This window comes from Muntiacus reevesi, chromosome 7, assembly GCF_963930625.1.
Source record: "Muntiacus reevesi chromosome 7, mMunRee1.1, whole genome shotgun sequence".
Taxonomy (NCBI): domain Eukaryota; kingdom Metazoa; phylum Chordata; class Mammalia; order Artiodactyla; family Cervidae; genus Muntiacus; species Muntiacus reevesi.
Window position 1 is genome coordinate 7,225,245 of NC_089255.1, and position 25,340 is coordinate 7,250,584.

Sequence of the window (25,340 nt, forward strand, 5' to 3'; positions counted from 1 at the left end):
TACCAGGCCAATTTGTGAATGTTTTCTTTAGTTGACAAAAATACTTCTACTGCCTACCAAGTTGGCCACCCCAACTTCTTTTCCTGCTTTTAAATATCTCAGGTTAGAAAATTGAGTTTTTTTTATAGGTGTTTCACCATTCTTTTGATAGCCAAATGACATTTTGGCTCTCAAAAATGCAGTCTCCCTTTGCAATGTGAAAAGTTGGAGAAATTACCATAATCAGAAGATTCTACCCTTGAAATTTCCTCCCTAACAAATCACACCTAAACATCTCTCTTAATCTGTATTCTCTGGATAATTCCTAATTTCTCCATCCCACATCATACAGACCTGTTCTCAAGAGTTTTCCTGTTGATCCTTGGTGAATGTCAGAGATAAGTATATGAGCAAGCGTCTGAGCCACCAGGGAAGCCGCATTACCAACCAGGGAGGGCCTGGAAAGAAGCAGCTGATACAATGTCGTGTCTCAATGAGTCATGTAAATATTAAACCCTGGAGAATTTCTCCTTCAAGCATTTTTATCAGTAAGGCAAGGCTTACTGAGTGATATACTAGTGACTCAGATGAGGTCTGGCACAAAATCAGCTTCTCAATAAATGGTTGAGTGAAAGACCTGTTCCATAAATGCAGAAAGTTGGTAAAAATGTTCTTTTTAAAAGGAATCTTGTCTGGCTGTGAGGTGGGGCCTCCCCAGATGCTTTGGAAGGGCCATGTCTAAACATACCTCCCTGCCCCCATGAAAATGATTCTGTGCTGTTGGAGTTTGGCACAAAAACTCAGAACTGGATCTGGTTTGAAGTGAGAGAGGTTGTGACAACCTTCCCCTAAGAAGAGCCCAGAATGCCATGACCAGAATCACCGCCTTGGCCTCCTTGGCCTCCTTGCCCTCCTCAAAATGCTCCCCACTTTGCCAGTTGTCTTGTGTGTTCAATAAGTGTGTAATAATATTGGAGTTTGTGACTAATTTTCAGAAGGGAAGAAAACCATTTCTTTTGGCAGCAGAGAGGGGCCACATCAAAATGATAGAAAAACTTATCTTCCTTAATCTGCATACTACAGAAAAGGACAAGGTAAGATGGAATTTTATTTTTTCACCAAGGACTAGAGAAAGGGAAGTGACAGTTGAGGTATAGATTTGGCAATGGCATTTTGGTGAGCATTTGAGTTCTTCACTTGTTACTACAGTCGGAAAGATCATGGGATATCCCAATGAAATCAACCCCCTCTTTCAGTGGACTGTCCGAGTAACCAATTTTGCTCCATAAATGTCTGAAATCAAAGCACTACGTGTAATTTTCTACTGTCAGCTCCAGTTGCTCTGTTCTTCCCCTGAGATCTGCTGGGGACTCCAGCCCACCTGACCAGGGAAGGAAACACCGAGTGGACATGCATGTCCTTCTGCATGTCTTTGATGCTTTTTTTTTTTTAGGAGAAATTTCTAGATGTGAAAGTATGGGTCAGAGAGTTCTGCACATTGTAAACTCTTTCCATATGATATTGCTAAAACTACCTCTCAGAAATCTTGCAACAGTTTGCCTTCCCAAAAGTTATATACAATTACTTGTATTATTCCACTTTTTACCAGCCAATTAGCAGCAAAGGTAAAAACAAACCAAAAAAAAGGATGGTTTGTTCCCTTCTCATACAAACAGCTATGTATTTTCAATTTAAAATTTAAAAAATATGAATTTCACCTAAAACTGGAAAACGTGGCCAGTACTTGAGCCACAGCTTTATCCAATGTGGCCCCTGCTGGGGAAGCTGCTCTGCAGCCCTGCCCGTGGGCGGGCGTCTTCCTGGGAGGCTTTCTGAGGGGGGTCTCTGTGCAGGAGGGGAGCCCAGCCCTGCACCTCGAAGCAAAGTGTGGGCACAACCCTGGGTCCAGTGCTGCTCACCCAGTCACCAGATGAGGTCAGTGAGGTCTGTGCAGGGGCTCCTTACAGTTGAGCACGGGGTGCAGAAGTGGAAGAGTGAGAAGAACAGCTCTCGAGAAAGGAATAAGAGGCAAACAAAAGTGTTTGTGCCACAGGGTGCGACGTGAAGTGAAAGTCGCTCAGTCGTGTCCGACTCTTAGTGACCTCCGTTCTCCAGGCCAGAATACTGGAGTGGGTGGCCTTTGCCTTCTCCAGGGGATCTTCCCAACCCAGGGACTGAACCCAGGTCTCCCGCATTGTAGGCAGATTCTTTACCAGCTGAGCCACAAGGGAAGCCTAGAGGGTATAAAAGGTGATGCAGAAAGATTCCTCCCTTTTTCTTTAAAGTAACTCACAGCAGTTCATTTGTTAATCCATTCACTTATTCACCAAAACATATTTAATGTGTACTCTGGATGACGGTCAGAGTATGAGACAGAGCATCACTAACTCGATGGACCTGAATCTGAGTAAGCTCTGGGAGACGCTGGAGGACAGAGGCGCCTGGCGGGCTACAGTGCTTGGGGTCCCCAAGAGTCAGGCATGACTTAGTGACTGAACCCTGATTGAACCCTGCTAGGTAGAGTGTTTTCTTATTCTGGAAGCCTACTGGGTAAGAAGGGCAAACAATTAATATATTGGGTTAAATACACTAACAGATGTACATGCAGTGTGCTGTGGAAACACAAAAGAAAATCTGTTTCAGAAATACCAGAAGTCCCAGAAGAGGCCACACATCACGTGGGTCTGGGCATGCTAATGAACATGGTACCAGGAGGCCGGAGGCGGACACCAGGGTAGGCTTTGGGACAGAGCCCGTGTAAGGGAGCTGAGGCCTGAAAAGGCGTGGTGAGTGCTGGGAATGAAGCTCCGAAATCGAAGAGGGGTGGGGTGGAGCAATGAGAGGCCGCGCTTCCCAGGAGCAAAGCTGGCTCTGACCTGCTGGCGGCAGGGTCCCGGGAGGGCTTCAAGCAGCACACAGCCGTGGGACCCATCCTGGGCGGACGCAGGACACTGACACTGCGCTTTGAAGGGGGACTGGTACCCGGAAAGCTGGAGGTGGGGAGTCCCTTCAGGTGACAGGAAGTGCCTGGAGCCAGGGCTATTGGGAACCTCTCACCCAGGCTCCCAGGGGCAGCAAACAGGATGCTGCGGGAGGAGGAGGTGGAGGTCACAGGGTTTGTGAGCAGGGGCTAGGGAGAGGGGAGACTTTCTGCCCCGCCAGCTCTCTGCTTGGACTCCCAGGATGGTGGGGTGCCCATCCCTGAGCTGTGGAGGGTGAGAGGAGGAGAGGAGCCTGAGCGCCTCAGTCAGGAGGGAGTGGGCGGGTTCTCCCTGAGACACCTGCGGGAGGGGTTTATCAGGTGAGGGGCGGTGGGCAGGTAGGAGCCACGTCTGGAGTTCAGTGCAGAGGCTGCGGCTGTGGAGGCAGACTCGTGAGTCATCTGCTCTGGGAGGTCACTTTTTAACCTCCGGGTCCATGCCTGGGAGCTGGCTGTTTGGAGACCCAGGTGAGTGGAGTCCTGTTGGACTTCATAGTAAGTGGTGATCAGACTGAACTGGTTTAACTTTATGAAGATCCTAGGAATTTGATCTTCTTGAATAAAAGTTATGGATGATGTGTGAGAAACTCAAGAACTTGAGTCACCTAGCATAAATCAGCCTTGATTGGCCTTCACAAATATAGAGATCCAGCCCTATAGTCATAGGATTTAAAGTCTTAGTCATGCCGGCCCTTTTCTATTCTAATACTTTACCACTGGAATGTGTGTTCCTGGATGTAATCCACCTTTTAGCTGTTTTTGAGTCAGGGCACATTGAAAAAAAGTCTTTAAGTCTAACAAACTGTAATTGTACACTGTGGTAGATTTCATTTGCACAAAGTGTGTAGTGATACTATTAACCCTTTGATGAAGCCCATAATGTACAAACAGCCTCCGGCTGCCTCTGTTTGCTGACACAGGCTCTTGCCAGAGCACGGAGTGACTCATAGGACTAGGCTTGAGTGTGGTGCTCTCCAAACATTCCGGGTAGCAAACTCATATCAGGAAAGAAAATGTGAGCATGCACCTTATCACAGGTGCATTTATCATTAAATCAATATGAAGGAGGAAACAGAGTTGGACTCCGTCTTAGGCCAGGCTGCGAACATCAGGCTACACGCATGGTCACCCTCCCAATGGACTCTGAACTTTGTGCCAGTGTCTATAGAAGTGGCAGACCAATGGGAAATCAGACCTCCCCCCCCCCCCCATAAAGGAGCCACAGGACTTGTACTTGGACTCTCCTTGCCTAAAAGAATATGCTAATCATCTCTGTAACAGAACAAAGTGGTAAATTCCATTATGTTTATCGGGATATGACCACAGGCCTATTGATAAATGTCCACTGTTTATCTAGTCTTATGACACATGAATTATGGGTTAACTTTGATCATATCTCTCTTTTACCTTGTCCAGACTAGTTTCAAGGAATTTGGGGAGGTGGGTTTGAGCAAGTACACTTAGGGTATATAAGATTTTCACAAAAACTGGTCGGGGTCCTTGGCTAAGAGGAGACTCTGCCTTGGGCCTGCCAGTGTCATAAACTGCACTGCACTATCTGCATTGTCCTTCTGAGTGAGTTTATTTCCCGAAACGCTTGACTACAACAAATATATTATAAAACATATGCCAGAAATATAAATTTTAAAGACTGAGATAAAAATAAACAAAAACATATTTTCTCTACACTGAAAGGATTGTCTTAAAAAAATCTAATATGTTTTCCTTCCAGTTTTCTTTGTGTTCCTATGCGTGCATATTTTTAGTGTCTGCCCAAAATGCCTTTAACCCTTCTTTAGCTCCTGGCCATTTAGGTTTTGTTCAGTTTTTCTTTATTATGAAAGTAAGGCTGTCAAGAATGACCCAGGAGTGTCCAGGAGTCTCTAGCAGAGGTGTGGGTCGGTGGTGGCCTGCTGCAGGGCTGGGGGCAGTGAGTGTAGCAGTACGAGCTGGGATCTTTTGAAGGAGGTCACCATTATCTTCATTACCATCACCATAGTTTGGCCCCAGGTAAATAACAGGGAGGGAACACAGCTCCACCCATTTACAAAAAATTGGATTAAAGATTTACTGAGCATGGCCCCACCCATCAGAACAGTTTTCCCCACAGTCAGTCTCTCCCATCAGGAAGCTTCCATAAGCCTCTTATCCTTCTCCAGCAGAGGGCACACAGACTGAAACATACTGAAAGCCACAAACAGAAAACTAACCAATCTGATCACCTGGACCACAGCCTTGTCTAACTCAATGAAACTAAGAGCCATGCCATATAGGGTCAGCCAAGATGGATGGGTCATGGTGGAGAGTTCTGACATAACATGGTCCACTGGAGTAGGGAATGGCAAGCCACTTCAGTATTCTTGCCTTGAGAACCCCATGAACAGTATGAAAAGGCAAAAAGATAGGACACTGAAAGATGAACTTTCCAGGTTGGTAGGTGCTCAATATGCTACTGGAGATCAGTGGAGATCTAACTCCAGAAAGAATGAAGGGATGGAGCTGAAGCAAAAATAACACCCAATTCTGGATGTGACTGGTGATGGAAGCAAAATACAATGCTGCAAAGAGCAATATTGCATAGGGACCTGGAATGTTAGGTCCATGAATCAAGGCAAATTGGAAGTGGTCAATCAGGAGATGCTAAGAGTGAACATCGACATTTTAGGAATCAGTGAACAAAATGCACTGAAATGAGTGAATTTAACTGAGATGACCATTATATCTACTACTGTAGACAGTAGTAGATATACTTCTTCCCTTAGAAGAAATGGAGTAGCCATCATAGTCAACAAAAGAGTCTGAAATACAGTAATTAAATGCAATCTCAAAAACCACAAAATGATCTCTGTTCCTTTCCAAGGCTAACCATTCAACATCACGGTAATCCAAGTCTATGCCCTGACCAGTAATGCTGAAGAAGCTGAACGATTCTCTGAAGACCTACAAGACCTTCTAGAACTAACACCCAAAAATGATGTCCTTTTCATTATAGAGGACTGGAATGCAAAAGTAGGAAGTCAAGAAACACCTGGAGTAACAGGCAAATTTGAAGCGGGGCAAAGGCTAATAGAGTTTTGCCAAGAGAAAGCACTGGTCATAGCAATCACCCTCTTCCAACAACAACACAAGAGAAGACTCTACACATGGACATCACCAGATGGTCAACACTGAAATCAGATTGATTATATTCTTTGCAGCCAAAGATGGAGAAGCTCTATACAGTCAGTAAAAACAAGACCGGGAGCTGACTGTGGCTCAGATCATGAACTCCTTATTGCCAAATTCAGACTGAAATTGAAGAGAGTAGGACAAACCACTAGACCATTCAGGTATGACCTAAATCAAATCCCTTAGGAATATACAGTGGAAGTGAGAAATAGATTCAAGGGATTAGATCTGATAGACAGAGAGCCTGAAGAACTATGGATGGATGTTCATGACATTATACAGGAGATAGGATTAAGACCACCCCCAAGGAAAAGAAATGCAGAAAAGGAAAATGGTTGTCTGAGGAGGGCTTACAAATAGCTGTAAAAAGAAGAGAAGCAAAAAGGAAAGGAGAAAAGGAAAGATTTTCCCATTTGAATGCAGAGTTCCAAAGAATAGCAAGGAGAGATAAGAAAGCCTTCCTGAGTGATCAGTGCAAAGAAATAGAGGAAAACAATAGAATGGGAAAGTCTAGAGATCTCAAGAAAATTAGAGATACCAAGGGAACATTTCATGCAAAGATGGGCTCAAGAAAGGACAGAAACGGTATGGACCTAACATAGAAGAAGATATTAAGAAGAGGTGGCAAGAATACACAGAAGAACTATACAAAAAATATCTTCATGACCCAGGTAATCATGATGGTATGATCACTCACCTAGAGCCAGACATTCTTGAATGCAAAGTCAAGTGGGCTTTAGGAAGCATCACTATGAACAAAGCTAGTGGAGGTGATGGAATTCCAGTTGAGTTATTTCAGATCCTAAAAGATGATGCTGTGAAACTGCCACACCCAATATGCAAGCAAATTTGGAAAACTCAGCAGTGGCCACAAGACTAGAAAAGGTCAGTTTTCATTCCAATCCCAAAGAAAGGCAATTTCAAAGAATGCTCAAACTACCGCACAACTGCACTCATCTCACATGCTAGTAAAGCAATGCTCAAAATTCCCCAAGTCAGGCTTCAACAGTATGTGAACTGTGAACTTTCAGATGTTCAAGCTGGATTTAGAAAAGGCAGAGGAACCAGAGATTAAACTGCCAACATCTGTTGCATTATCAAAAAAGCAAGAGAGTTCCAGAAAAACATCTACTTCTGCTTTATTGACTATGCCAAAGTCTTTGACTATGTGGATCACAACATACTGTGGAAAATTCTGAAAGAGATGGGAATACCGGACCACCTGACCTGCCTCCTGAGAAATCTGTATGCAGGTCAGGAAGCAACAGTTAGAACTGGGCATGGAACAACAGACTGTTTCCAAATAGGAAAAGGAGGACATCAAGGCTGTATATTGTCACCCTGCTTATTTAACTTGTATGTAGAGTACATCATGAGAAACGCTGGGCTGGATGAAGCACAAGTTGGAATCAAGATTGCCGGGAGAAATATCAATAACCTCAGATATGCAGAAGACACCACCCTTATGGCAGAAAGTCAAGAGGAACTAAAGAGCCTCTTGATGAAAGTGAAAGAGGAGAGTGAAAAAGTTGACTTAAAACTCAACATTCAGAATATGAAGATCATGGCATCTGGTTCCATCACTTCATGGCAAATAGATGGGGCAATAGTGGAAACAGTGACAGACTTTATTTTTGGGGGGCTGCAAAACCACTGCAGATGATGACTGCAGCCATGAAATAAAAGACGCTTACTCCTTGGAAGAAAAGCTATGACCAACTAGACAGCATATTGAAAAGCAGAGACATTACTTGGCCAACAAAGGTCCATCTAGTCAAGGCTATGGTTTTTCCAGTATTCATGTATGGATGTGAGAGTTGGAGTATAAGAAAGTTGAGCGCCAAAGAATTGATGTTTTTGAACTGTGGTGTTGGAGAAGACTCTTGAGAGTCCCTTGGACTGCAAGGAGATCCAACCTTTAAACTGTCAGTGTATACATACCTTGGAGACGTCTCCATATCCTGGGTGTTCATTGGAATGACTGATGCTGAAGCTGATACTCCAATACTTTGGCCACCTGATGCTAAGAACACAGTGGAAGAGACCCTGATGCTGGAAAGGACTGAAAGCAGGAGGAGAAGGGGACGACAGAGGATGAGATGGATGATACCATCCAAATGGTGTCGGTGACTCAATGTACATGAGTTTGAGTAAACTCTGGGAGTTGGGGATGGACAGGGAGGTCTTGCATGCTGCAGTCCATGGGTCACAAACAACTGGACATGACTGAGGAACTGAACTGAACTGAACTGAGTACCTGGCTTATACACAGTCAATGCTGGAAAAAAAATAGTGTAAAAAGCCAAATGGTTATTCTGGAACCTAAAGAAGACAGGATGATGCCTTATTTTAAATACAAAATTCTTTGATGTGGAGATCCTTTAATACTGATCTTCATTGTTTTCAAAAGTTAAAAATGTTTGGCCATGTTGAGTGGCTTGTGGGATCTTAGTTCCCTGACTAGGATTGAACTCAGGCCCCTTGCAATGAGAACACTTAAGTCCTAACCACTGGACCACCAAGGAATCCCCCAATCTTCCTTTTTTTAGATGAGGAAATTAGAATTTAGGAAAGTTAAGGATCTTATCCAGGATCATACAGCTATTCAGTGACAGCACAAGGATTAGAGCTCAGGGCTTAAGCTACTAGCCACTGCCCTAGTCTTGTCTTCAAAGGGTTTTACTTTCTTTTTCTATTTTTCTAATTAATTTAATCTGTAATGAAACTAACAAAAAATATGAAAAGCACCAAAGGGTATATGATGAAAACTATCTTATTCCAACTTCCCATCTCAATTTTACCTTTCTAGAAGTAATAGTAATAATGATTTATTTAATCTTGCAGGAATTTTCCATGCATTCTTTTGAAAAATGATCACATACTGACACCACATAAATAGTAGCTTGCTCGCTCTCTGTAAGTGTGTATGTATATATATAAACATATATGTATACATATATATACATATGTGCCTACTTGTGTGTATGTATATACTGCTCTGCACATCCTTTTTTTTTTTTTTTTCCAATTAGCAATAATCACACCTCAGATAAACCTCATTGGCTACGATACTGCCACTGCGCAAAGCTACACGTCGTTTTTTTAAACTGTCAGTGTATACATACCTTGGAGACGTCTCCATATCACACTGTATAAGCAATTCATTTTCAAAAGTTTAAATGTTAACTTTAACTGGTACTAAGTTTTTCTGCAGAGTACATCATGAGAAACGCTGGGCTGGAAGAAGCACAAGCTGGAATCAAGATAGTCAGGAGAAATATTAATAACTTCAGATATGCAGATGACACCACCCTTATGGGAGAGAGTGAAGAGGAACTAAAGAGCATCTTGATGAAAGTGAAAGAGGAGAGTGAAAAAGTTGGCTTAAAGCTTAACATTCAGAAAACTAAGATCATGGCATCTGGTCCTATCACCTCATGGGAAATAGATGGGGAGACAGTGGAAACAGTGTCAGACTTCATTTTTTTGGGCTCCAAAATCACTGTGGATGATGACTGCAGCCATGAAATTAAAAGACGCTTACTCCTTGGAAGGAAAGTTATGACCAACCTAGATAGCATATTAAAAAGCAGAGACATTACTTTGCCAACAAAGGTCTGTCTAGTCAAGGCTATGGTTTTTCCAGTAGTCATGTATGGATGTGAGAGTTGGACTGTGAAGAAAGCTGAGCACCGAAAAATTGACGCTTTTGAACTGTGGTGTCGGAGAAGACTCTTGAGAGTCCCTTGGACTGCAAGGAGATCCAACCAGTCCATCCTGAAGATCAGTCCTGGGTGTTCATTGGAAGGACTGATGCTGAAGCTGAAACTCCAATACTTTGGCCACCTCATGAGAAGAGTTGACTCACTGGAAAAGACCCTGATGCTGGGAGGGATTGGGGGCAGGAGGAGAAGGGGAGGATAGAGGATGAGATGGCTGGATGGCATCACCGACTCGATGGGCATGAGTTTGAGTAAACTCTGGGAGTTGGTGATGGATAGGGAGGCCTGGCGTGCTGTGATTCATGGGGTTGCAAAGAGTCGGACACGACTGAGCGACTGAACTGAACTGAACTGAAATGAAGTTTTTCTGGTGTTGAACACCAGAATTGAGAATAAAGTCCCAAACTGGTAATGTTTTATATATTCTTGTTTTCTGTTGGCAGGAGCATACTTTTGTTTAATTCTTTTGAAAAGCAGTTTGTCACTTTCCATTCACCCATGTTTGGAAAATTATGTTAAAAGACAAGGAGGGGAAAGCCACATGCATTAAGATAGATGTTAAGGTAACTAGTGGTTACCAGTGGTGGGGTGGGGGCAATATAGGGGTAGGGAGTAGGAGGTTCAAACTATTGGATGTGAGCTAAGCTCAAGGGTGTCTTAGACACAACACAGAGAGTTTAGCCTATGTTTTGTAATAACTAAATGGAAAGTAACCTTTAAGAACTGTACACAAATTTAAAAAGATTTAAAAAGATGTTAAAATTACCTCCGATAACCAATAACTTGATACAGTTGGTAAAGGCAACAAATGGTAGGAGAAGGCTGAATAAAATTTTGGTACACCTATTTCTTGGAAAATTATATAACCATTAAGAAATATTAATGATAAATACTAAGCCTATTACAATACAGAAAAATGTTCATGATAGAACACTAATAGAAAAAAACAGTATGTTTTAGCTATGATTTTAACTGTATGATGTTTTTTTCCTGTCACTCCCCTCAGCTTGTAGGATCTTGGTTCCCTGACCGGGGATCAAAGCTTGGTCCATGGCAGTGAAAGCCCCAAGCCCTAACCACTGGGCCGCCAGGGAAGTCCCTCATTGTACCTAATTTACATATACTTGGACAAGATTGCGAGAGTGGAAAGTGCAGAGTGAGGTAATTCCCAGTGATGTCACAAGGTTATTTATGCAGTAAAGGAGCGTAAAGTTAAGGATTCACGGGGCTGGGAAATAGTCCGTACTCTGAATTCAGAATATTTTTAGCACATTTTCCTGTCCTGCCCAGGTGCCCCTGTGTCCCCAGTCTGCAGCCGGTCTGAGAAGGGCCCCGGAAAGGCCTCCCGCATCAGCGCGCCCCTCCCCGGCTCTCTCCCCTGGTCTGTTCCGTTGCTCACCGCCTCCCTCCTGTACTGCGTTATTTGGCCCTCCGAAGAGTTTTGCTCCCTAATGCCTTTCACATGCTCCGTGTTCGCCCCGCCTTGCCAGGACTGCAGGCTCCACGGTGTCCATATCATTATACCTCATCCAGAGAGCCTGGAAATCGTCCGAAGCCCGTTTTCGCCTTTTACATTATCTTGAGTACACCCCCCCGCCCCCCCACCTCCCCAAGTTCATTTGCACGCTTCTTGGATCAACAGCCTCACCCCCACCGCTGTTCACACCTGTGTCTGCCCAGCCCATAAAGACCCCGGGGACGCAAGCGGCGTGAAGGGGGAAGCCCGCTGCATGGACACACACCGGGTCCTCTTAGACGCATCTTGCTTTCCCGTCTGTCGGTGATTACTGTTTGATCTTGGAGAAGCTTCAGTCGCTGACACTGGTTAGTTTTGGTCTCCAGGGGGTTGCTTTGAGCCCCACCCCGACTAAGGGGCGGGCGTAAAAGTTGAGTCATTTCTGAGGAGGCAATTGGAGAAAGATTATGGATTTAGCTGCCCATGGAGGCTGTCTCCACTTGAGCTGTGTGGCGAGGCTGCCTATCACCCCAGGATCCAGTGAAGACTTCTGTAGACCCTAAGAACTACACGTTTCAGGAGAGCTTCGCTGGTGGCTCAGACGGTAAAGAAGCTGCCTGCAGTACAGGAGACCTGGGTTTGATCCTTGGGTTGGGAAGATCCCCTGGAGAAGGGAAAGGCTACCCACTCCAGTGTTCTTGCCTGGAGAATCCCATGGACAGGGGAGTGTGGTGGGCCACAGTCCATGGGGTCGCAAAGAGTCAGACACGACTGACTGACTCCTCACATCTTATCAAATAACTTTAAAGGCTCCCATATGCCACATCAAATACATCTTTTCTTTTGTTGCAAGTTATTTTTATTTTTTTTTTGCAAGTTATTTTTAAAGGCTTTTTTATTTGTTACAATCCTTTGGATATGATTGTTTTTTATGTTTCGTTGCTAAGTCATGTCCGACTTTGCCACCTCATGGACCAGAGCACGCCAGGATCCTCTGTCCTCCACTAGCTCCTGGGGTTGCTCAGATTCAGGTCTGTTGAATCAGTGATGCTACCTAACCATCTCATCCTCTCCTGTCCCCTTCTCTTTTTGCCTTCAGTCTTTCCCACCATCAGGGTCTTTCCCAGTGAGTCAGCTTTTTGCATCAGGTGGCCAAAGTATTGGAGTTTCAGCTTCAGCATCAGTCCGTCCAATGAACACCCAGGACTGATCTCCTTGCAGTCCAAGGGACGCTCTAGAATCTCCTCCAACACCACAGTTCAAAAGCATCAATTCTTTGGCACTCAGCCTTCTTTATGGCCCAACTCTCACATCTGTACATGACTACTGGAAATAACATGGCTTTGACTATACGGACCTTTGTTGGCAGAGTGGCAGAGGTTACTTTTTTTTCCCAGAGATTAGTTTTTAATATGCTGTCTAGGTTTGTCATACCTTTCCTTCCAAGGAGCAACTATTGTACCCGGATCGCAGAATCCCACCAAACACCACAGGAGCCGCGGATCGATGCAAAAACAGTGAGGAACTTTATTACAAGTTCGAGCAGGTACTCTCTTCACACAATGGCGAAGGAGCCCCGAGTGCAAGCAGTGAATCTTTTTTATACTGTATAGCAGGGGACGCAGGAAGGGAAGCTTAAAGGGATTGGTTAAATCTTCAACTAAGGATGTCCTGTTAGCTACTGATTGGTGGGTTAGAGTAAGGGGGGGTGACGGACTTCCTGTCCTCCCCTGGTTGAGTTTCTTTGTCTAAAAGTTTCGTTTTCTCTCCTCGGGAGGGGGTTTTACTCAAAATTGGCGGTGCCATGTTTTCTCTCCTCGGGAGGGGGTTTCACATTTCACACAACCATCTTTTAATTTATGACTATAGTCACCATCCACAGTGATTTTGGAGTCCAAGAAAAAAAAATGTTATTGCTTCCACTTTTTCCCCTTCTATTTGCCATGAAGTGATGGAACCAGATGCTATGATCTTAGTCTTTTGGACCATGAGTTTTAAGCCAGCTTTATCGCTCTCTTCTTTCACTTTTATCAAAAGGCTCTTTAGTTCCTCTTCACTGTATGTTATTAGAGTGGTATCATCTGCGTATCTGAGGTTGTTGATTTTTTTTTTTTTTTGGTTGTTATTTCTCCTGGGAATCTTGTATTTCATGCAGCCCAGTATTTTGCATAATGTACTCTACACATAAGTTAAATAAGCAGGGTAACAATATACAGTTTTGATGTACTCCTTCCCCAATTTGGAACCAGTTCATTGTTCCATGTCCGGTTCTAGCAACAGTTTCTTGACCTGCATACAAGTTTCTCAGAAGACAGGTAAGTGGTCTGGTATTTCCATCTCTTAAAAATTTTTCCACGGTTTGTTGTGATCCACACAGTCAAAGACTTTAGCATAGTCAATGAAGCAGAAGTAGCTATTTTTCTGGAATTTCCTTTCTTTCTCCATGATCCAGTGGATGTTGGCAATTTGACCTCTACCTTTTCTAAATCCAGCTTGTACATCTGGAAGTTCTCAGTTTATGTACTGTTGAAGCCTAGCTTGAAGGATTTTGAGTATAACCTTGATAGCATGTGAAATGAACACAGTTATATGGCAGTTTGAATATTCTTTGGCATTGCCCTTCTTTGGGATTGGAATGAAAACTGACTTTTTCCAGTCCTCTGGCCACTGCTGAGTTTTTCAAGTTTGTTGACATATTGAATGTAGCGCCTTTAGACCACCCTAATTTATGATTGATTTCTTAGAACTCTGCCCATACTTGAAAATTTGAGGGAAGTGAAAAAATTTAACCTACAAATTGTTTACAGTGTAATGAATACTTTATGAATATTGCATTTAACAATCAATGAAGTATGACTATGTTGATTAAATATTTATTCAACTCAATTTTGTGGTTATCTTTTGGTATTTTGGAACCAGCTTTTTTTTTTTTTTAAGATTTCAAATATTTCTTTGGTGCTTAAAAAGTCTGAAGGTCGTACACTCTGTGCCCATTGTGTCTTATGGATGAAATGCCACAGGCCCCTACAGCTCTTTGGGTTCCTGGCTTTGGGCTCTTTACAAACCTGTTTCTGTATCAGATCCTTCCATTAGGGGACAATTCCTACCATTCTGATCTCAGTCTAGATGTTACCCTATCCAAGAAAGTTTTCTTGATCACTCACTGGAGAATAATCATCCAGTCACACTATTTCATTTCTCACTGTAGCATGCTCATTGCCACTAGCTGATGTTATTCTTCTAATAATATCTAGATTCTAATAGATGGATTTATTCTAAATCTGTTGATTTACTGATCTACCAGTCTACTGATCTATATATTAATTGATTGTCCACCCCTACTGGAATGTAACATCAGAGATATTGTCAGTCTAATCATGTCCACACCCCCACTATCTAACATAGGGTCTGACACATAATAAGTGCTCAATAAATTTTTGTGGCTTAATTGAGATGATAGTTAAGATCGTTATACACCTTTACTAGCTCATGTATTTCCTAAGTATTGTGATGATTTGAGAAAAAGAGGTAGGATGGTGTGGTTGGCAGAATAACAGCCCTCAAAGAGGTCCACATTAGGATCCTGGGAACCTGTGAGTTTGTGAAGTTACAGGGCAAAGGGGAATTAAGGTTGATCATCATCTGACCCTACAATGAGATTATCCAGGTGAGCCTAATGTAATCACAAGGGTCCTTTCAAGCAGAAGGATGAGGCCAGCAAGGAGGTCAGGGGGATGTAACATGAGAAAGACTGAGCACCCCATTGCTGACTTTAAGGTAAAGGAGGGGGGCTGAGAGCCAAGGGGTGTGTGTGGCTTCTACAGACTGAAAAAGGCAAAGAAATGGATTCTCCCGAAGGCCTTCCTATAGGACTTTCTTTTCACTCAGTGAGACTCATTTCAGACTTCTGACCTCTAGAACTGTAAGATAATACATCTGTATTGTTTAAGGCACTCACATTTGTGGTGATTTGTTATTCGCAGCAATGGAGAACTAATAATATAGGTGGTTCTGTTATTGTCACAGAGGAAGACATAGAGGCCCATCCTTGAGAGACCATTTATTCAAAGTCATTTAGGCATTTAGCTCAAGCTAGATTCCCATTGGTCAGAGTGTGTATCAATCCTGCGAGTATTTGTTCCACTTGCCTATCACTTTATAACCAACCAACTCAGAGCACAGTGGCTTAGAACCATACGCTATTATCTTTAAGCTTTTCTTCTTGCAAGGACTTTTGCAGGAGGACAGGATAATCAGGGGCTTCCCAAGTGGCCCAGTGGTAAAGAATCCCCCTGCAATGCAGGAAACGCAGAAGATGTGGGCTTGACCCCGGGTCAGGAAGATCCCCTGGAGGAGGAAATGGCAACCCACTCCAGTATTCTTGCCTGGAGAATTCCATGGACAGAGGAACCTGGTGGACCACAGTCTGTGGGGGTCGCAAAAGAGTTGGATGCAGCTGAGCCACTAACACTTTCATGCTGTTTTGAGGTGGTGCCTGCAGGGGACAGTTGCTAGTCAACAGTCAGAATGAGAGGGTTGAGGCATTTCTGGGACCAATACCAAGTTCATCTCTTCGGGCTCAAGGAGAGGGTTAGCTTGGTATATAGAGAGAAGACTTGGCCCCAGTTCACTTCGTACTTCCTGGCTTTAGCTCATATTTGCCTGAGGCATGCCTAGGACCTGACTTTTCACCTAGAAGCAACAAAGAGCACCACCCCCAAGCCCAATAATCAGAAGCACATTGAATTTTCTCTTTAAAAGAGTCATACTGGAAAAAAAAAAAAAAAGAGTCATACTGTTTCATTGTATTCATTGATAACCATGAGAAGAACACCAGAAAGCATGCTGGATTCTAATGGGAATCCCTCCCTGCCTTCTCTCTCCACCTGGCTCTTACAGATCAATGTCAGTGCAACCCTGAACGGCCGTGCATCACTTGTCAGCTTTCTTCTCAGTGAGAACGTTGATCTGCACCAGAAGATGGAAGTGAGTCTAAGGTACCACGGACTTGGATCCCAGTTCTGAGGCTTGGCTTTGCTGTAAGATGCTGCTTGCAGATACACTGGGGAGAGGAAGGGGAGGGACGGTGATCACAAAGGAGGAATTCTTTCTGGGAGGGCTGGCCAACTCCTTTTGCAGACTGACTTTTAATCATGAGAAATAGAATCCGAGGGCTGAATTTTAGAAAGTTGTTGCAGTTCCTAAACAAAACGAAATCTTTGTGTTTTAAGTATTTATATTTGCCGCAGTTAAACTTTCTCATGTGTCTGGAGATGGCCATTCTTGTATTAAATTTATCAGTCTGGGAAAATGATGAAGCTGCTGTTAATAGGCAGGAGAAGGATTATTTTTCCCCCTTTGCTGACCGATTTTGTTTTTCTTTTGGAAGTCAGTCATTTGTACTGATTTAGGTTTTCTGAAGTTGGCCCTAGCAAAATTAACAAAGGCCATCTGTGCTGGAATTAGATGCTATTTTTCACTCTACTTTCATTTCTCCTGGGAGAATATTCTTTCCTCTGATCTTGCTTAAGCCTTTACTATTTATTGTATTAACTGGAGAGAAAGGATGTGATTTAAACCAGGATTGGTAGTTTCTGGAGAATGGCATGAGAAGCTCTGAATTTGCCTGGTCTATTCAAGGATGCCTCCTGTTTCTCAGGAGGTTTTGGGGTCACACCAAGGCTGGTAGTCCCAGCAGGAAGGGCCCTCCCTATGTCCCTGGGATTAGGGATCTGTTCTCTTTTTTCATGCTTGGTGTCATGGAGACCAGGTCCTCCCAGAGCAGAAGAGGTCTATATGGAAAGACTGCCCCTCCACCCCATCCTCCCATGCTCACCCTTGGACAGTCTGATGTACACAGCTTTAGGTCCCATCTGCCCCTCCTTTCCTCCTCCTCTGAGTACTGCTGGGTTCTTTGCTCAATCACTGTATCTTTCTTCCATCCATCTACCCCTGTGGGAAGGAGGCTGGTGTTGATGTTGGAGTCAGGAAGATCTGGGTTCGAATCCTGTCTCTGCCACATCCTAGCTCAGATGCCTCAGGAGGTGATTTAACCTCTGTGTCTCGAATTGATAGCTTAGGTGATTCAGGATCTCCAAAGAAGAAGATTTAGCTTCTGGACCAGGCACCAGGCTTGATCACTCAAGAGCTTTTGTGTAGCAGAGTTTTATTAAAGTATAAAAAGGGGCAGAGAAAGCTTCTGACATGGACATCTGAAGGGGATGGAGAGTGCCCCCCCTTGCTGGTGTTAGCAAGGGAGTTAGATACTTTTTAATTACTTATTACAGTGAATCAAAAGAATGTCTAAGGTGGTAAAGATCTTACTAGACCCACCCCCACAATTTACATTTTAAGATAACAGGATTAGCCAGAAGGTTTTCAGGAAGGAGAAACTGTCCTCACAGCAGGATACATTCTTGTTATATAATCCTTAGTACAGAGTTTAAACTGAGTTGTTTGTTGTGTAATCATCAGTTCTGGGCTTAAAGCAAAAAACGTTTTATGTGACTAAGACTACGGAATGTAGAGAAAAAAAAAAGACTGTCATTTCCTCCTCCTTGAGAATCCCAGACCGCTGTCTCCTCTGTGAGAGCCCCAGACCCTTTTCTCCTCCTCAGGGACCCGGACTTCTTATCGACCTGCCTAAGAATTGACTCTCTCAGTATGTAAAGTGTGGAATAGAAGACCTAACTGCTGGGGTGGTTGTGAATGAAAAGCTGTCAGCCTAGTGTTTTAAACAGTATTAACTGCTGGGGATATGAGAATATTAACTGTATGGATGTGAGAGTTGGACTATAAAGAAAGCTGAGTGCTAAAGAATTGATGCTTTTGAACTGTGGTGTTGGAGAAGACTCTTGAGAGTCCCTTGGACTGCAAGGAGATCCAACCAGTCCATCCTAAAGGAAATGAGTCCTGAATATTCATTGGAAGGACTGATGCTGAAGCTAAAGCTCCAATACTTTGGCCACCCGACGAGAAGAAATGACTCATTGGAAAAGACCCTGATGCTGGGAAAGATTGAAGGTGGGAGGGGCAGGGGATGACAGAGGATGAGATGGTTGGATGGCATCACCGACTCAATGGACATGGGTTTGAGCAAGCTCTAGGAGTTGGTGATGGAGGGAGGCCTGGCGTGCTGCAGTCCGTGGGGTCACAAAGAATCGGACACGATTGAGCGACTGAACTGAACTCAACTACTGGGGATGTGAGTGTGTAGCAGTACCCTTAGGAGGATGCGTTGTATGTGCGTACCTGATGCTGACTAACGTCATCATCTCTGCTTGAGCAGCACCGTGCCCCGTCCTCTGCACCCACCCTCGAGGCATCTGCACCCCTTCTCTCCACTCTCTCTGCCTCTCAGCTCAGCTTCTGTGGTCCACACGGTTTCACTGCATCCGCTCCCTGCGCCCCAACCCCACCCCTCCCCACTAGATGCCCTCACCTGACTCTCACACCTTAACTGTGTCCTCCTCGCCTTTTTTCATCCTGCCTTTTCTACCCCCAGGGAGGTGTTTTCTCTGGAGCCCCTGGGGCCAGGGGCAGCTGGGTAGGAGTGAGGCAGCCAGAGGCTGTCTGTGTGAGTGTACAGGGGGGCACTGAGGCTGGCAGAGCTGGTGAGAAGCCTGCGCTGCAGGTGACTGAGCGCGCGGCTGGAAGACAGGCGTTTTAGCCACAAAGCGGGAGGAAAGCAGACTGTAGGGGCTTGGCGAATACGCGGTGGTCAGACTACACAGGCGGGAGGGCTGAGCATGGACTGTACCCTCGGTGAGGGGGTGTTAGTCCCCCAACCCGCTCTAGGGAGAGAAAGCCCTAGTTCAAGGCAAGTTAGGAAATATGGAATATGACTGCTACTGTGGTTATTCCCACTGCACTTTAGCTCTTTGAAGGCTCTGAGAAGTCCCGCAGTTAAGCTATTCAGTAGTTTCTTAGTCTTCATATTTGAGCTCAGATGTCAATTCTTCAGGAAAGTTTTTTTCCTGACCACTGGCAAGTTTGGCCCTCGGCCCACCCGCACATATGCTATCTTACTACTCTGCAGTTTTCCTCCAAGGTACTTAACACAATTAGCAACCGTATATTTATTTTGTGACTTTAAAAAAAATCAATGTCGCTTTCCCTACTCGATGAAAAATTCCTGAGGCTGGGCTATGTTCACCACTGAACACCTTGTTCTTGTTCAGTCGCTCGGTCGTGTCCGACTCTTTGTGGTCCCATTGCCTGCAGCACGCCAGGCTTCCCTGTCCTTCACTATCTCCCAGAGTTGGCTCAAACTCATGTCCATTGAGTCAGTGATGCCATCCAACTGTCTCGTCTTCTGTCATCCCCTTTTCCTCCTGTCTCCAATCTTTCCCAGCATCATGTCTTTTCCAGTGAGTCAGCTCTTCATATCAGGTGACCAAAGTATTGGAGCTTCAGCTTCAGCATCAGTCCCTCCAGTGAAAATTCAGGTCTGATTTCCTTTAGGATTTGATCTTGCTGTCTAAGGGACTCTCAAGAGCCTTCTCCAGCACCCCAGTTAGAAAGCATCAATTCTTCAGTGCTCAGCCTTCTTTATGGTCCAACTCTCACATCCATACAGGACTACTGGAAAAACCATAGATTTCATTCATTCATAGGCTCTGACTGAACCCCTGGCATCCTGAAGAGAGCCTGGCTTATAGTAGGTGCTCAGAATCAAGTTCTAGAATAAATGATGCGGGAGGGGGGTTGCTGGTGAGCATGTTAGCTGTGCGACCTCGGCAGGCAAATGATTGCTGAAGACTTACTGAAGGACTCGCCACCATGCTGGGCCGTGTCAGTGTTCAGGGGGTTATCTGCTGAAATGGGTCACTTTTTTATCTGAATGTTGAAGCCAGAATTTTTTGAATTTGAAATTGTCATTTGTTTCTGCAGCCGAAGGTGTCCCCTCTTCATTTAGCTGTTCTCAACAACCATGTCACAGTGGTGAACAGCTTATTAAGTGCACGGCATGACGCTGATATCTTAAATCAGGTAAGCCAGCAAGTCAGAACCTGGAGAGTCAATTTTCCTGTTTCACTCAGTGTGTGTTTAGGGGTAGTTTTGATCAAGTTCGAGGTTCCTGGGAGGAACAGGCACCTTCATTTTTTATCCTTTTTTTCCTCTCACCCTCACTCCCACTTGCACACACATATTTTGTCTTTTTCAAATGCACAACTGGGATTCAGTCAGTGCATTATTAAACTGTTCACATTTAACAGGCCCAGTGCTTTGGATAGATAAACAGTAGCTCGGAGGTAAATTGCCAGAGCCTCTTTAAATCAAAAGCTACTCCCCCAGTGTGAAATGTTGTAGTTGGCAGAGAACCCTTTTCACCCAGAAGGAAGCTTTGTATGACAGACCGTAAATGTATTTTCTGTTTGCCCAAAGGCAAAAGAGACCTCTTGAATTTTTTTTTTTTTTTAAATCACCATGAATTCAGTCCATTGGAGCAGAATCAAATGTTCCATAGAAGGCATCCATCACTGGCTAGAAATAGAAATGTTGAGGTGGAAGAATTAAGAGGATGGGGGTGGGTGCTGTCTGCACTGGACCCTGCTGTGGGATGGGCTGCCCTCTTCCAGAGGCCAGAGGTGGGAAGGAAAACTCTCAGAGAGAGGGGTCTTAACCCATGAGCCTCGGGACCTCTCCCTCCTTCCTGGCTGCCCCTTCCAAGGTGAGGAGTGGCCATGATTGGTGGGGATGCCTGAACTTACCCACTGGGTAGTCCTCTGTTTCCTCATCTGTGAAGCCAGAGCACTGATTCCCATCTCTGCTCCAGCTCCAACCTGTGAGGTCGCTGGTGCCCTGAGCTGAATGGGGACTCAACTCCCTGTCTGTCCCTTCCTTCCCCAGGGACCATTCTCCTCCCTGGTCTTCTACTATCCCAAAAGTGTGAGGGAAGAAAAATCCCCCTTGTTATTAAACATACATGTGTGTTCAGATATGTTGATGCCCCAGATCTTTTCTTATGGGCAGCATCTTTCTCTCCGCAAGGACAGAACTCACAAGTGGTTTTAGTTTCACCAGAATTAACTACCTCCACTCCAGCAAATGAGGCTTGCTAGACCACCACCCAGGGTGTCAAACTCTTCATCACTGATGGTTTTTGTTAGACTAGGAATACACACAGTGTATAAAAGTAAGGAGACATAAATAAGCTAAAAAAAACTTACAATTTGGTTCTAATCCCCCCAAAGAAAGAGAGCTCTCTTAATATTTAGGTTGCATTTCCAGCCGTCTGGACTTCTAGCAGTTTTGCCATTGGGAGGTTTTATGAGTATTTGGTGTGTGACACTTGTCTCTGTTCCATGTTGGTACAGACTTTCAATCAGTCTATCAGTGTTTGTTCCATATCTTAGATAATGAGCCTCCAGAGGGGTGCATTGCCACCTAAAAGTGGGTCTTTAGTGAATGCTTTTTGATATTAATTCTGTTAACTTGCCAAGCAGGTTGGCCCTGTGCTCTGGGAGGAAGAGTCCTGGACTAGACGCTTCTGCCCAGCTGTGTGACACTGGGAGAGTCGCTTCCCCCCTCTGGTGTAGGAGTGGGGCTAGATCACAACCAGTGTTCCAGTCCGTGTTAATATTTTAGAAATGCCTTCACATCAGAGTTTCTTTTGGTGGGAGGTGTAAGACGGGTGATTTTCTTGTGATTTCATCTATTTCTCTGAGACCCTCTTGTCCTTTTTGTAGGAAAATGGTTATTTCAGAAAGGAATTAAAAGCTGACACTCCTTTTATACACTATAATGTAGGGAATTTGCAAAATAGAGAAAAGCATCAAGAAGGCAATAAAAATAACCTCTAATCCCTGCATTTTGATGTTATCATTCTTAACATCACCAATGCAATTTTTTCCTCTTCCTCTATTTTTATATATAAATTGAGCTCAGCCAGAGAGTATTTTTCCCTAAGGTTTTAAATGTTACAAGCACTTTCCCATTTTTACAAATCTCTGAAATTATTTTTTATTGTGGCAAAATAGATGTAGCATAAAACTTAACTATTGTAACCATTTCTAAGTGTACAGTTCGGTGGCACTAAGCATATTGACCATGTGCATAACTCTCACACTGTCTCCAGAGTTTTATCTTTCTAAACTGAAACTCATACTCATTGAACAGTAATTCCTTATTCCTGCCTCCTCGACACGCCATTTCACTATATCTCTATGAACTTACTACTGTAGGTGCCCCTTATTGAAATTATTTTAAAAAGTTATTTGTGATGGTTGCCTACTTTTCTCATATGTGCATATACCATAATTTATCTCATGAGTCTCCTTATTAAGCATGTAACTTCCTTTCAATCTTTCATTGTTATAAATAACAGCAATGAATATCTCTTGTTCCTGTTTAAAAATAAGTTAGCTTATCTGTTTTCCCTTATGCCTGTGGAGGACACCTTTGCTTTCCCTTTGTCTTTTTATTATGCAACTTTCTTCTCTCTTTAACATGCTGAATTATATTTTTGAAATTTTTCATGGCACAGGCTGTAGACTCCTTTGCATGTAGTTGCTGATCTTGGAAATGTGGAACTTGTGGAAACCCTGCTGAAGGCTGGCTGTAACTTGAAGATTGTTGACAAGGTCAGTCCATGAACTTCACTCTGTTTAACTGAGCTGCTTGCTGAGTCCTCCCTGTTGGCTGTGAGCCTCGAGAGACAGGATTAGAATCAGTTCAGTTTAGTCACTCAGTCGTGTCTGACTCTGTGACCCCATGGAGTACAGCATGCCAGGCCTCCCTTGTCCATCACCAACTCCCAGAGTTTACCCAAACTCATGTCCATTGAGTTGGTGAATGCCATCCAACCATCTCATCCTCTGTCATCCCCTTCTCCTCCTGCCCTCAATCTTCCCCAGCATCGGGGGTCTTTTCCAGTGAGTCAGTTCTTGGCATCAGGTGGCCAAAGTATTGGAGTTTCAGCTTCAACATCAGTGCTTTCAATGAATATTCAGGACTGATTTCCTCTAGGATGGACTGGTTGGATCTCCTTGCAGTCCAAGGGACTCTCAGAGTCTTCTCCAACACCACAGTTCAAAAGCATCAATTCTTCGGCGCTCAATTTTCTTTATAGTCCAATTCTCACATCACATGACTACTGGAAAAACCATAGCTTTGACTAGACAGACCTTTGTTGGCAAAGTAATGTCTCTGCTTTTTAATATGCTGTCTAGGTTGGTCATAGCTTTTCATGGCTGCAGTCACCATCTGCAATGATTTTGGAGCCCCCCAAAAAGAAAGTCTCTCACTGTTTCCACTGTTTCCCCATCTATTTGCCATGAAGTGATGGGACCAGATGCTGTGATCTTCATTTTTTGAACATTGAGCTTTAAGCCAACGTTTTCACTCTCCTCTTTCACTTTCATCAAGAGGCTCTTTAGTTCCTCTCTGCTGTCTGCCATAAGGGTGGTATCATCTGCATATCTGAGGTTATTGATATTTCTCCCGGCAATCTTGATTCCAGTTTGTGCTTCATCCAACCCAACATTTCATATGATGTACTCTGCATGTAAGTTAAATAAATAGGGTGAAAATATACAGCCTTGATGTATTCCTTTCCCAATTTTGAACCAGTCCATTCATTGTTTCATGTCCGATTGTAACTGTTGCTTCTTGACCTGCATACAGATTTCTCAGGTGGCAGGTAAGGTGGTCGGTATTCCCATCTCTTAAAGAATTTTCCACAGTTTGTTGTGATCCACACAGTCAAAGACTTTGGCATAGTCAATAAAGCAGAAGTAGATGCTCTACTGGAATTCTCTTACATTTTCTATGATCCAACGGATGTTGGCAATTTAATCTCTGGTTCCTCTGCCTTTTCTAAATCCAGCTTGAACATCTGGAAGTTCTCAATTCACATGCTGTTGAAGCCTAGCTTGGAGAATTTTGAGCATTTCTTTCCTAGCATGTGAGTTGAGTGCAATTGTGTGGTAGTTTGCGCATTCTTTGGCATTGCCTTTCTTTGGGGTTGGAATGAAAGCTGACCTTTTCCAGTCCTGTGGTCACTGCTGAGTTTTCCAAATTTGCTGGCATATTGAGTGCAGCACTGTCACGGCAGCATCTTTTAGGCTTTGAAATAGCTCAACTGGAATTCCATCACCTCCACTAGTTTTGTTCATAGTGATGCTTCCTAAGGCCCACTTGACTTTGCATTCCAGGATGGCTGGCTCTAGGTGAGTGATCACACCATTGTGATTATCTGGGTCGTGAAGATCATTTTTGTATAGTTCTTCTGTGTAATCTATCTTTTGTGAAATGGACCTAAATTGGAGAAACCTTGTATCTTGAGTATATGTGCTGCCAAAGCGAGCACTAGAAACCTTGTATCTTGATATTAACATCCCAGTTTTAATTGAGATAAGTTGTTAATAATTTTTATCCTCAACAATAAAATATATATTTTAAAACACAAATTATTTATTTTTTTTGAAAAGATGATAAATTCACAAGGTCCAAGAATTTACAAATTAGTAAAGATTTTCTAGTAAACATTTCCCATCCACCCCTACCCTCTATTGTCTGGCTCTCATGCTATCCTTGCCATACATACCCATTATCATAAATTTCTTCTCTTCTTTCCAGAGTTTCTTTATGTATAAACAGAAACATAAATATATTATACCCTTAGTCCATTCCTCCATCCTTTTTATACAATAGTATATACTTATATTGTCTTATATTGAGTGCTGCACTCAATATGCCAGCAAATTTGGAAAACTCAACAGTTGCCACAGGACTGGAAAACATCAGTTTTCATTTCAGTCTCAAAGAATGACAATGCCAAAGAATGTTCAAATTACTATACAATTGCACTCATCTCACATGCTAGGAAAGAAATGCTCAAAATTCTCCAAGCTAGGCTTCAACAGCATGTGAATTGAGAACTTCCAGATGTTCAAGCTGGATTTAGAAAAGGCAGAGGAACCAGAGATTAAATTGCCAACATCCGTTGGATCATAGAAAATGTAAGAGAATTCCAGTAGAGCATCTACTTCTGCTTTATTGACTATGCCAAAGTCTTTGACTGTGTGGATCA

General features: G+C 43.6%; 1 protein-coding gene and 1 non-coding gene across 2 annotated transcripts in view; one reads left to right on the plus strand and one right to left on the minus strand.

The window, feature by feature from the left end:
• The window catches only part of ANKDD1B (ankyrin repeat and death domain containing 1B), a 58,429-nt gene that overhangs the window by 17,834 nt on the left and 15,255 nt on the right, over positions 1-25,340 (plus strand). The window contains 6 exon segments of the mRNA XM_065941282.1: positions 975-1,073; positions 1,833-1,887; positions 2,869-2,975; positions 16,205-16,291; positions 20,198-20,308; positions 22,801-22,890. Of these exon segments, the coding sequence (XP_065797354.1) occupies positions 975-1,073; positions 1,833-1,887; positions 2,869-2,975; positions 16,205-16,291; positions 20,198-20,308; positions 22,801-22,890 (549 nt within the window).
• Positions 9,073-9,216, minus strand: LOC136172827 (U4 spliceosomal RNA). The gene has a single exon (XR_010664148.1). It is a non-coding gene; the product is annotated as a U4 spliceosomal RNA (small nuclear RNA).